This window comes from Nyctereutes procyonoides, unplaced genomic scaffold (genome assembly GCF_905146905.1).
Source record: "Nyctereutes procyonoides isolate TBG_1078 unplaced genomic scaffold, NYPRO_anot_genome, whole genome shotgun sequence".
Lineage (NCBI taxonomy): Eukaryota > Metazoa > Chordata > Mammalia > Carnivora > Canidae > Nyctereutes > Nyctereutes procyonoides.
Genome location: NW_026575024.1, coordinates 9,987,515 through 10,001,094, shown reverse-complemented (window position 1 = coordinate 10,001,094; position 13,580 = coordinate 9,987,515). Strand labels below are relative to the sequence as shown.

Below are 13,580 nucleotides of genomic sequence, written 5' to 3'. Positions count from 1 at the left end.
CAGGGTGTGATCCCAGGTCTGGGGATCGAGTCCCGCGTTGGACTCCCTGCATGGAGCCTGCTTCTCCCTCTGCCTATGACTCTGCCTCATTCTCTGTCTCTCATGAATAAATAAAATATTTTTTTTAAAAAATGCATCAGGGCACCTGGGTGGCTCAGTCAGTTGAACATCTGACTCTTCATTTCAGCTCAGGTCATGATCTCAGGGTCATGGGATGGAGCCCAGTACCAGGCTCCACACTCAGTATGGAGTCTGCTTGAGATTATCTCTCTCCCTCTGCCCCCTCCCTGGTCCGATGCATGTCCTTGCTCTCTCTAAAATAATAAAATCTTTTTAAAAAATAAAAATAAAAAAAAGAAATGCATTATCTCATTTAACGTTCGTAATAATCCTATGTGGTATATACGAGCATTGCCCCTATTTTCATAGTGGAGGCACTGAGCTCGAGAGGCCTCGGTGATTTGTCCAATATCTACTACTGCATTTGCTCCACACAGAGTGGGGGAAGCTGGCCTTAAGCCCAGGCCTGTGGACTCCAGATCCTGAGCTAAGAGCCTGAGAGCACCCTGCACTGCCACAAACAGCAGCAGCAGCACATTCTTTTACAGCTTTTTTTCCTAGCTCTCATCATCTCATAAAGTCAGAAGAATCTTTAGGGGCCGGGAGAGGAACGGCTGTCATGCTGCTGGTACAGAAGCCCTTCTGCAGGCTCATCAGGTGCCCCGCCTGCCTCACCCCCACGCATCTGTGCGCCCGTCATGAACTTCTTGAACTTCTTGCCTCTCGGCTCCAGAGCCACCCTGTGTCATCTGCTCTGGGAGAATGACCGCAGTTCCCTGCGCTCTCCTTCACAGTGTACAACCACGCTACGCTTTCTCCAGAGGACCCTGGGGGCCCAGGGCTGGAGGAGAGGCTCTCCTGTGATTTCCAGGCAGAGGCATCCAGTGGATCGGTGGCATGGATGTGGGGCCATCCGATGAGGCTCTGCCCAGCACCCCCCTCCCCCAGGATGTGCAGTCCCTTGGAGACCTCTCCAAGCCCCACTGTGGAGACTCTCTCGGGGCTCTCGCAATATGGACATCCTGCCTCCTCTGCGCCAGCACCCTGATCCCCTCACCCCCAGGCTCATCTCCCGAAGTCCTCTGGTCACTGCAGTCCCCGGCGTCCCATTCCCACTGCATATCCAAGGTGTCAACCACCAGCTGTGCCTGCCGCCCCACCTGCACCCGGGGAACCCCTTTCTGCTTGCCTCATACCTGCAGACAGGCTCTCAGCCTGCCTTCCAACAGCCTGAACTGAACTACACCATCTCCAACTACATCCGAACTCCAACCTTGGGAAAGGGCCTCCTTTCAAGTGCATCCTTCTGTAGGTCCACTCCCTCAGCCCAGATCACCCCAGAGTTGTCTTCTACCCTGTAATTATCCTTTATCAGAATTTATTAAGTCGCTTCCCTCCATCTCTCCTCCTGAGATAGCTGGGCCAGCCCCATCCCCGAGCCCCAGGTGTGGTGAGCACAAGGATCCAGGCATAGCCAAGCAGAACTCTTGACATGGTGATGGGTTCAACAAAGGCCAGCGAGACCCCTGGCTGAGATGAGCACCAGAAACACTAGGAAAGAAGTGCCCTTCACCCTGAGGTTGCTAAGGTGGCAGAAAGCACGTGGAGGTGCAGGTGGCCACTTTGTTCTTGTTTAGGAAAGGGTTGGCCTGAAAAAAGAGTCACCGGGAGGAATGCAAAGGTTCCTGACACTTTTGGAAGAGCACATAGGTCTGCCCATCTGTCCATTCCCTGGGCTTTTCAGCCTTAGGAATCAATTAACTGGTTTTTACTTTTGCTCAAGCCAATTTTAGTTGGGTCTATGATAACCACTGCCCCAAGCCTCCTGTTTGATATTCCCGTCTGCCTCCTGGGTAGCTCAGTCAGTGAAGCATCTGCCTTCAGCTCAGGTCATGATCCTGGGGTCCTGGGATCAAGTCCCATATCGGGCTCCCTGCCTAGCAGGGAGTCTGCTTCTCCGTCTCCTTCTGGCCCTCCCCCGTTCATTCTCTCTCTCCTCTAATAAATAAATTAAATAAAGTCTTAAAAAAAAAAAAAGACAATCCTATTGCTTTTGTCCGTCTCCAACTGTAAGCTTTTAAAGAGTGCAGTCAACACCGTAAAAGCCTTTGTTTTTGTTAGAACGGTACTGTCCAACGTGGTAGCTTCTACTACATGTGGCTATTTACGTTTAAATTAATTAAAATAGGGATCCCTGGGTGGCTCAGCGGTTTAGCGCCTGCCTTTGTCCCAGGGCATGATCCTGGAGTCCCAGGATCAAGTCCCTCATCGGGCTCCCGGCATGGAGCCTGCTTCTCCCTCCTCCTGTGTCTCTGACTCTCTCTCTCTCTCTCTCTCTACGTCTATCATAAATGAATAAATAAATAAATCTTAAAAAAATTAATTAAAATAGAAGAACTCAGTCCTCTGTTCCCACCAGCCACATTCTGAGTGCTCCATAGCCACATGTGCCTGAAGCTACAGACTGGATTGTGCAGATTCAGAACATTCTGGCATGATAGAAAGCCACACTGGACAGCACTGCTTCAGAGCATCTCTTTCAAGACACCTCCTTCCACCTCACTCTATCTGATATCAGCACCAAAGGACCCCCACGTGAGCATCAGTAAGTCACCCTCACAACCGACAGAAATCAGGCTAAGCGGTGTTCAAACACACACAGCATTTCCTGTAATATCCAGCTGCCTCTACCTTCTAACCTCATATACTAGCTAAACTTGCTTACCCTAAACTGGTGGCTCTCAGTAGGGCCACTTCTGGTCCCCCCCACCCCAGGAGTACCTGGCAACGTCTAGAGACATTTTTGGTTATCACAACTGGGGAAAGGGGCTAGGGCCAGCATCTAGTGGGGGGACTCCAGGGACACTTCTAAACATCCAATGGTGCAAAGGACAAACTCCACCCCACCCCACCCCACCCCCCACCCCACCCCACCACCACAGCAAAGAATGGTTCAACCCCAAATACAAGTAGTGCCTGGGATGAGAACTCTTGCCCTAGATTTATGCAAATTTCATTTTTTTTATTTATGCAAATTTCAAAAGGTAACTTTGTACTACTGTCATAAATGGAAAACCAGTATCACTGCCATGAACACATAAACATCAAAATCAACACAATGAAAAGCAAACAGTGTTACTAAATTCAGGCTAGATTTGGTGGCTCTCAGCCTGCAGATCTTGCTGCTTCTCCTGTTTATATTGCAGAGACAATAGCAAGCGTCTGCTGCGAAAAAGTTGGCCCTAAAAAAAAAAAAAAAAAAAAAAAAAAGTTGGCCCTGGGATGCCTGGGTGGGTCAGCAGTTAAGTGTCTGCCTTCAGCTCAGGTCGTGATCCTGGGGTCCTGGGATCGAGTCCCGCACTGGGCTCCCTGCATGGAGCCTGCTTCTCCCTCTGCCTGTGTCTCTGCTCTCTCTGTGTGTCTCTCATGAATAAATAAATAAAATATTTTAAAAAATAAAAAGTTGGCCCCGAAAGGGCTAGAAACATTGAAGGAAAATTGAAAAAGGAAGTAAGTACCTTATTGCAGGTCTCAATGCACTTTAGTTCCTGTCCATGAATTACCTGGGACCCTATCACTGCTGCTAGGGCCTTGCCTGCCCAGGTTTGGGGAACTACTATCCCACAGTAGAAGCTGTGGGCTGACCAATTTCCAAGTGACCAAGGTCTTCCCCCCTCCCCTCCCCAAACAGGAAAAGTGGCAGCCAGGCTCCCTCTCAACATCTGGATTTATATCTGAGACTCTCTCTACCCCTCGTGGCTGCCACCACCACACCCAGTTTATGGTATAGACTCCAGTCCCCTGGAGGCCCGAGAGGGGCAGATGCCTAGAGCTGTGTTGTGGCAGCTGTCACCCTAGTGTCATGAATTGCTGCTATTATTTCTTAACAACAAACCAAGCTGTCTGTCACTTGCCATCATAAAGTAATTCTTATATTCTAGATGGGCCCGGGGATCCCTGGGTGGCTCAGCGGTTTGTTGCCTGCCTTCGGCCCAGGCATGATCCCGGAGACCTGGGATCGAGTCCGTCAGGCTCCCTGCATGGAGCCTGCTTCTCCCTCTGCCTGTGTCTCTGCCTCTGTGTGTGTGTGTGTGTGTCTCTCATGAATAAATAAATAAAATCTTAAAAAAAAAAATTCTAGGTGGGCTAGGGAGATGTGCTACAAGGCAGAATGAGAAATTAGGGGCACCTAGGTGGCTTTGTCAATGAAGTGTCTGCCTTCAGCTCAGGTCATGATGCCAAGGCCTGAGGACCAGGATCGAGCCCCATAATGGTCTCCCCACTGAGTGGGGATTCGGCTTCTCCCTCTCCCTCTGCACCCCCTATCACTCTCTCTCAAATAAATAAATAAAATCTTTTTAAGAAATGAGAAATTAATGGAGAAACTAAAGAAGAAATGACAGGTGAGAGCCACAATTTCAAAATAGCAGGATTGGGGCAGCCTGAGTGGCTCAGCGATTTAGCGCCGCCTTCAGCCCAGGGCCTGAACCTGGAGACCCCACGTCGGGCTCCCTGCAGGGAGCCTACTTCTCCCTCTGCTTGTGTCTCTGCCTCTCTTTCTCTCTCTCTCTCTCTCTCTCTCTGTGTCTCTCATGAATAAATAAATAAAAAGCTTAAAAAAAAAAAAAGCAGGATCGTAAGGGGTAGAATAAGGAGCACCAGCTTTTTTTTTTTTTTTTTTTTTTTTTTTTTTAGGAGCACCAGCTTTTAAGTCAAATGGACTTGGGTGCAAAGCCCAGGCCAGCTCCACACTGGCTGTGTGGCTTTGGGCTACTCGTCTTCTGTGATCCCCACTTTTCTGTCAGTAAAATGACAGTAAGACCTGCCTTGCTGAATTTCTATGAGAATGAAGGGTGGTATATATGAAACGCATAGGACAATACCTAGCACAAAGTAGGCATTCAACAAATAGTACATATATTTCTCTAATTTTTTTCCAGATCAAGAAAACATAAAACAATGCTCTTACCTGTTGATAGCAACAGCTATTCAACTAGGTAAAGACGTAAGGCCAGAAATAATTTTGTTTACACTGCTTCTATGTAGGCCATTTAAACAAAGGAAAACCAAAATAAATTTGCTTATGATTTCACTCTAAAACAAACAAAGGTTTTGGTGGTGGACAGCCTGCTGACCAGATGTGCAAGGTTTCACACAATCTGGCTGAAATACAAGGGAAAGCTAATTATTACAGGGGGAAGTGCCAAGGGAATGATGTTTCTGGAAAAGGTTAACTACTGTCACAAGGAGCTGGCCTCCAAAGAAATGATCATCTCTGCTCTGGGTGTAACCACAATCAGCAAGCGGTCAGTAAATACTTGCTGATTTGCCCGCATGGTGTGCTGAACTTTCCCAAAGTCAGAGTCTAGGAAGCTTTGGTCTCTGTGCTGATGCTGGGAAGATCCAGGAAGAATGTAGAAAAAAATTAAAAGCAATATGGAAAAAAAAAGTCTACAGGACGGGTTCTCAGTGGGAGGGGAGGGCTTGGGGGGAGGTTTCCCCCTGCCCTGGGGACACTTGGCAACGTCAAGAGACCTTTGGTCGTCACAACTGCAGGTGCAGGGAGGTACCACTGGCATCTAGCGGGTAGAGGCCAAACACCCTACAATGCACAGGACAGCCCCACACAGAGGATTATGCAACCCCAAATGCCAACAATCCTGAGTCTGAGAATCCAGTCTAGAGCAGCACTGTCTTGATACATTTCTACAGTGACAGAAATGTTCTCTATCTGCATTGTCTAACACAGCAGCCATAGCCACATGTAGCTGTTGAGCACTCAAATGTGAGTTTTAAATTTTATTCCATTAATTAATTTAAATAGCCACATATATCTAGTGTGTATCATATTGGACAGCAAGTCTAAAGAATGGAACTCAACTTGTTAATAAGCCTACATGCTGGGGGAGGGGGGTTGCTGGAAGGCATGGAAGGGAAGGTATAAGGGAAAATTTTGACCTGTATCCTAAAAACATCTAGGAGGCTAAATGTTATATTTTTGTTTTTGTTTTTTTAACTAGGGAATATAAACTCCAAAGTCAGCAGCACCTGGATGGATCAGTTGATAAAGCATGGGAGTCTTGATCTCAGGGTTGTAAGTAACTCTACACTCATCCCACAATGGGTGTAGAGATTACTTTAAAAAAATAAATAAATAAAATCATTAAAAATTAAAAATTGAAATAAAATCTAAAGTCAGAAAGAATGCAAAAAAGGAAGCTCGTACATTGAAGTCTGAACATATCTCTGGGCACAGCAGTGCTACTGACTGGTGGAAAAACTGGGCCATATCAAAGAAAAAAGCCAAGTCAATGTGGAAATTTCTCTTTAAATGAAAACAGGTCCTCTGATGTAGCAAGTCTACCTGGAGGGACTGACTGCATATGAATTACGGTATAGGTGAGCAACAGGAAAGGTACAAGGATGCTCACAGCGGCCAGAAAGCAAAACCCTGGACATGAATGAACGCCCATCAGAGAGGAACCAGCTGAACAGTGGACCTGTACCAATGAGAAGGATACAGCAGATGCACACACGGACAGGGCAAGAGCCAAGTGACAAAGTAGGAGGGGGAGAAAACATAAAGCAAGAGATATGCAATTTATTATGCTGTATTTTAAGAAAAATAACCAAGGATAATATATTCATGGGAAAATAATGCTGAGAAACACATAAGCGCGTGCACGCACACACACACACACACACACACACACACACACACAGACTGTTAATTCTGGTTCTCCTGGGGGAAGGGGCAGTCACAGGTGGCAGGATCTGTCACCTTCCCTATTTGTCCTGCTGTAAGTCTTTCCTGACTGGTCTTTTGCTGCTCACCAGTGCAGGACACCTCATACTGCATTCCAGCCCCACAATGAGTAAATCAATGTGGACTCAAGTCCAAGCCTTTCTCCCTTCAGCCCAGGTCCTCTGTGACCAAGCCAAGGCCAATGAGCTCCAGAACTCTGCTCTTCTCCAACTTCCAACACCTTTGCAGGATTCATTCACCCCAGATCTTGGCAACCCCTTCCACTTCTCCTACTCATCCTTCAAAACCCAACCATGTGCTCGTCACAAAGAGAAAGGGGCTCTCTTCTCCCTTAGACTTTACTTGACTGTTTCTTTCTAGAACATGCAAATCTATGGAAGCCCAGCAAGCAATGTATAAATGAACAAAAATAAACACAAGGTCTGGAGGGACAGGGAGCACCGAGGAGCCCAGACCTGTGGGAAGGAAGGCCACCCTAGCTTGACCAGGATACTTTCTCACACAAGCTTCACACAACAGACCGTGAGATTCTTCAAGCTAAAGACAAAAAGCACAGATTCTGAAGCACAAACCCTCAGCTTCTAAGTGTTGGTAACTGATGCAATGTTCAGATATTATATAAAACTAAAATCACACTGAGGTGTCATTTTTTACTTTGCATGATAACCAAAATCAAAAAGCTTAACAACCTGTGTTGGTCAGGATGGGGAAACAGACACTTTCACTGCTGGGAGGAGTCTAAATCCTATAACCTTGGGGGAAGGCAAGCCAGTGACAGCTCTCAAAATTACAAATGCATTCACTTTGACCCACTGATTCCCCTTCAAGACATTACGTAGGTTCTAACGTGGGCACAAAGACATATTCAACGTCACTCACCCTAACATTGCTAGTAATAATGTACCATTAGAAATAACCTAAGTGCCATCAATGGTGGATTAGTTAAATTAAGTATGGTATGTCTATTCAATGAAATCCTTTAAAACCATTAAAAAAAAAAAAAGGAATGGAAAAGCTTTTTATGTACCAATATGGAATGAGCCCAATGTGTACTGTTAAGTGAAAGAAGTAAGTCCTGCTGTGTGAGGTATATTAGCAACTGGGAAAAAAAAAGATCAAAATCTATGTGTGTGTGTTTAGGTGGATAAATATAAAATGCATGGGCCTTCTTTTGGAAAATGGTTAAAAATTCTCTAGGATGACACAGAAGAAATTGATAAGGGGCTGCCTCGGAAGGGCACAGGGTAGCCAAGGGTGGGGGCAGAGGGAGGCTAAGTTTGCAACACACACACCTTCTGTACCTTTTAAACAGTGAACTATGTGACAATGATTGTGTAATTTTTTTTTTCAATTTACAAACAAAACAAAAAACCCCACCCTGCTCCCCACACAGCACACAGCTGACAGCCTGCAGCCTCGGATCTTGGCCACAAGCCCAGAGGTCAGAAACCAGACACTATTTGCCTCACACTCCAGATCTGGTATACAGGAGGTGCTCAGTTGCCCTGTGTGGGTTGAGGAGCCTCTCCTAGCCTCTCCCCCACCCCTGCCCCCCACCCCCAGCACCCAGACACCTGCTGCCTTACCAGGTGCTTTTACACTGTATCTGGGCCACCTGCTCAAGGGTCCTAAACCAGGTGGGTGCCACAGCAGAGCCAGTCATGTCACCTCCCTTAACCCTTACCAGAGTCCTGTAAAGGCAGACCTTTGCCCTCCTGGAGATGAGCGAGCTGGATCCCCAAGAGTCCTGCGGCGGGTGAGGACAGAGCCAGCCGCGGGTCCAACAGGCTGACCTCAGAGCCAGCGCCCTGAACCACGGCGTTTGGAAATCTCACCCCACGGGAGCATCGGAGAGCTGCCTCCGAACTGTCTAGACAGCAACCTAGGCCTCCCACGACAGGGACACAGCAGGGACCCAGCCAGGGTCCCCGGCAGCCGCCTGGCTCCACTCCCCAGCACCGTCAGCCTTAACCAGGCTAACACGCCTACTCTGCTTCCATGGGCCACACGCTCTGGGGGCTGGGCGCTCTGCACACACCAACTCATTGCCCCTCAAAACCACTGCACCATTACCATGCTCATTTACAGGGAGGGGAACTCACTTGCCCAAGGTCATACAGCCAGTAAGTGGCAGACACCACACTTGCACCAAGACAGTCTTGCTCGAATCCTCGATCTCAACCTCTCATGGTCCTCGATCCTCTCCTCGGCACCCAGCCCTGGCCTTGGAGAGCCAGCACCTCCACAGGGAGCCCTTTCCTGCGGGGACTCCGGCTCCTCCCCTGCTCCCATGGAGACGCGGGCCGCAGCCACTGCTACAGCCAGGCCGGCTCCACCTCGGGCGTGGCTTTGGCACCCGGCCGGCCCCAGGAAGGCCAAGACAGACGTTTCTAAGGGTGCCTGCCCGTGACATGCCAGAGGCTACAACGCGAGTCCCTTGTAAGGAGCTGATGTCTGGAAGCAGCTGGCGGAGCTGCTGAGGGTCGGGCACAGTGTCGGCTCAGTGGGGAAGAGCACTCCCCAGGCAGCGAGTTCACACCTTTTCTAACATCACCGCTGCGGGCCACCCTGGGCTCCAGCTACTGCACCGCAGACCTCCGCTCTCTGCAGGGAAGCCAGACCTTACTGCACTTGGCCCTGGTGTCTACACACAGCTCTGTCACGGCAACCATCTATGGGAAGATTTTCTTGTATTCATTCAACAAACATTTATCGAGTGCTTGCAGACTCCCAAACATACCTTATATAACTACCAAACATACGACAGAATGGACGGTGAGCGGTCCAGTCCACCCAGTACATCTACAGAGGATATACTGGGCAGTGAGCATCTCCCCAGCCAATCATAGGCTTTTTCTGTCCTCTACACGGACCCCTCTCACACATCAATCAACAGGAAGCCCCATTTGTGGTAAACAGAGAAAGAAAAATGTGTGTTTTTACTTCTTTTTCTCTTTTTAAACCTTCCCAACCTCATGGACACACACTGGACAAAAGGCAAAATAAAAATAAATGGGCGAAGAAGGCCGTCACCCATATCCTGACCCTGGAACATAAGCCAACTCTGGCTTTCATGGGGTGAAAGAGCCCTTCCACAAAGCCATTTGGTTAGAGCCTCACAGAGTCCTTAGATAACCATGTGCTCCATGTAATCCAGTAAACTGAAGATTCTAGCCTATCAAAATTTTCCAAATGTACGGGCACCTGGGTGGCTTAGCCGGTTGGGCATCCAACTTTTTATTTCGGCTCAGGTCATGATCTTGGGGTCATGGGACTGAACCCCTCATCAGGCTCCATGCTCAGTGGGAATCTGCTGAAGATTCTCTGTCTCCTTCTCCCTATGTCCCTCCCCTACTCCATGCTCTCTTGTTCTCTTTCTCTCTAAAATAAATAAATAAATCTTTAAAAAGAATTTTCCAGGGACACCTGGGTGGCTCAGTCTATTAAGCATCTGTCTTCAGGTCAAGTCACAATCCTTAAGTTGTGGGACCAAGTCCCATGTCAGGCTCCCTGCTCAGCGGAGAGTCTGCTTGTCCCTCTGCCCCTCCTACCTGCTCCTCCTCTTTCTCAAATAAATAAATAAAATCTTAAAAAAAAAATCCAAATGTAGGAGAGAGCTTATGCCAAGATACCTTCCCTAGATGAAGCTCTAATTTGTGACAGCAGGGATGCCTGGGTGGCTCAGTGGTTGAGCATCTGTCTTCGACTCAGGGTGTGATCCTGGGGTCCTGGGATCGGGTCCCACATCAGGCTCTCCACAGCTTCTCCCTCTGCCTATGTCTCTGCCTCTCTCTGTGTGTCTCTCATGAACAAATAAAATCTTTAAAAATAATAAAATAAAATAAAAATAAATAAAAATGAAACTAAAGGGCTCAGTTGGTTGAGCGTCTACCTTCAGCTCAGGTCATGATCCCAGGGTCCTGGGATCCAGTCCCACAACTGGGCTTCCTGCTCTCTGGTTACAGTAAACTAGCCACCTCTACTTAAAGAAATACTATGTTGCCATTAAAGATGCCATTTACAACATACCTCATGATACAGAGACAGCCCTAAATTAAAATGTTAAATCAACAACAGGAAATAAAAACACATCTGCTACATGGTTCTAATTCATTAAACAATGTACACCCAGAAACAAGGCCAGGAGCAAACAGGGTATCTAAGATGTTCTGAGATGTGCCCTTAAAAGGGCAGCTGCCGGGCAGCCCTGGGTGGCTCAGTGGTTTAGCGCCGCCTTCAGTCCAGGGCCTGATCCTGGGGACCCGGGATCGAGTCCCACGTCGGGCTCCCTGCATGGAGCCTGCTTCTCCCTCTGCCTGTGTCTCTGCCTCTCTCTCTCTCTCTCTCTCTCTTTCTCTCTGTGTCTCTCATGAATAAATAAATAAAATCTTTAAAAAAAAAAAAGGGCAGCTGTCCTTGGAGGGAACATTAACACCAGTGTTTCACTCCTCAGTCCTTTCTGTTCTTCAATTGTTCTTTAATACACACACACTCGTTTTACAATGAAAAGAAAGTAATTTTATATGTTCTTACCCTTCCTTTGTAACTTATGCTACATAAGAAGAAGGCGCTTGGTCAGAGAGGAAAGCTGCTGTGATGTGACCATTTTGTCAAGTCCCACAATCCCTCAATCCCCTCCTCCTCAACAGAAATCACCTGCTTGGAATGTATGTTACAGAAAGGAGTCAAATAGCAGAAGTCATCAAGGCAGGTCACAAAACACAATTTATGATCTAAGTTCAAATGAAAATGAGTTTTTTTTTTTTGAAAAACTGAAATGAGGGGCTCCCCGATGGCTCAGTTGGTTAAGTGTCCAACTCTTGCTTTGGGCTCAGGTCACAATCTCAGGGTCGTGAGATCGAGTCAGGGGTCAGGCTCTGTGCTCAATGGGGAGTCCACTTGAGATTCTCTCTCTGCTCCTCCCATCCCCCAACGCATGAGCAAGTGCTCTCAGATACATAAATTAATCTTAAAAAAATAGAATAAAAACAAAAGAAATGAAATGAAGTCTTTGTCATTCTAAACCAAAACCATTATAAAAAGAAAAAAGACCTTTTTTTCCTTGGTCTCATTGTCTGTAATGTAGGATCGTCAGGAGATATAGATAGGACGACTTACTTAAAACTCTAGAACAGTGCTGGGCACCTAATAAGTTCACGATAGTGGCTAGCAACTATTAAAATTCTCCTCAGATTCCTCTAGCACAATCCAAATGACTAGATCTAACAAGAAGCCATAGAAAGCATAACCTGGATATGTGACTACTGTGAACTCTTTAAGCAAAAGGAAGCGGCAGGGGACAGTGCCTCCAACCCCTCCATCTCCCAGAGGTACCTGCTTCAGGTTACTAGCGGGGAGGGTCAGCTCCAGTTCCCATGACTTTGCAACATGCTCACTGAGAGGTCTTGAGACAGGACCATTTAGAGAAAATTGCTAAGGAGCTCATCATCAAATTTTTTTTTTTAAGATTTTATTTAGGGATGCCTGGGTGGCTCAGCGGTTAACACCTACCTTCGGCCCAGGTCATGATCCTGGAGTCCTGGGATGAAGTCCCGCATCAGGCTCCCTGCATGGAGCGTGCTTCTGCCTGTGTCTCTGCCTCTCTCTCTCTCTCTCTCTCTCTCTCTCTCTGTGTCTCTCATGAATAAATAAAATCTTAAATATATATATATATATATATATATATATTATTTATTCATGAGAGATACACAGAGAGCAGCAGAGACATAGGCAGAGGAAGAAGCAAGCTCCATGCGTGGAGCCCGATGAGGGACTCAATCCCAGGACCCCTGGGATCATGACCTGAGCCAAAGGCAGACACTCAACCACTGAGCCACCCGGGTGTCCTCATCATCAATTTAGAATTAAGGTTTATTAATAACATTGACAGATACCACACTTGCCAAAATGGGCATAAATAAGGTACTTCCTGTATGAGTTTGCTAGGGTTGCCATAATAGAACACCACCAGCTGGGCGGCTTAAATAGAAGTTTATTTTCCTCACAGTTCTGGAGGCTTGAAGTCCAAGATCAAGGTGTGGGCAGGTTTGGTTTCTTCTGGGCTCTGCCCTTGGCTTGCTCCTGAGCCCTGCTCTTTCCTCCCACCCCTGGCATCTCACTGCGCGTCCTAGTCTCTAAGTTCTCATAAGGACACCCAGTCGGGCTGGAATAGGGCCCGCCCTGCTAGCCTCATGTTAACTTAATCACATCTTTTTAAAACCTCTATCTCCAAATACAGGAGTCACAATCTGGGGTACTGGAGGTTGAGGCTTCAGCAAAGAATCTGCAAAGGGAAACACTCAGCCCCTAACACTTCCCAGATGCCTCTCTTGCAACCACTCAAGGCTTCTGTAGTCACTGAATCAGAAAGCTGAACAACAGCCCAAACATGAACTTCTTGCCTAACAGGTTTTTCTTTAAAAAAAAAAGGTGGGGGGGACACCTGGGTGGCTCAGCAGTTGAGCGTGTCTGTCTTTGGCTCAGGGTGTGATCTCAGAGTCCAGAGTCCCGGAGTCCAGTCCCACATCGATCTCCCTGCAGGAAGCCTGCTTCTCCCTCTGCCTGTGCCTCTGCCTTTGTCTCTGTGTCTCTCATGAATAAATAAATAAAATATTTTTAAATAAAAATTAAAATAAGTTTTTAAAAAAAAGGAGAGAAAGAAAGAGGGATAGAGTATGAGGCAACCTTCATGGGACACTAAGGGACACGGCTCAGCATAGTGAATATTTACTCTTACTCCAGTGGCTCCTAACAG

At 47.3% G+C, this 13,580-nt stretch overlaps 1 protein-coding gene across 2 annotated transcripts in view; it reads right to left on the bottom strand.

The window, feature by feature from the left end:
- Positions 1-13,580, bottom strand: part of ATP9A (ATPase phospholipid transporting 9A (putative)) — a 129,531-nt gene that overhangs the window by 102,765 nt on the left and 13,186 nt on the right. The window contains exon 1 of one of the 2 annotated variants that reach the window (XM_055300474.1): positions 8,929-9,074. The exons of the other annotated variant lie outside the window; for it this stretch is intronic. Coding sequence (XP_055156449.1) covers positions 8,929-8,942 — 14 coding nt within the window. The 5' untranslated portion in view covers positions 8,943-9,074. Of the gene's footprint in view, positions 1-8,928; positions 9,075-13,580 lie in introns of those variants that run through there. 2 annotated transcript variants of the gene reach the window in all.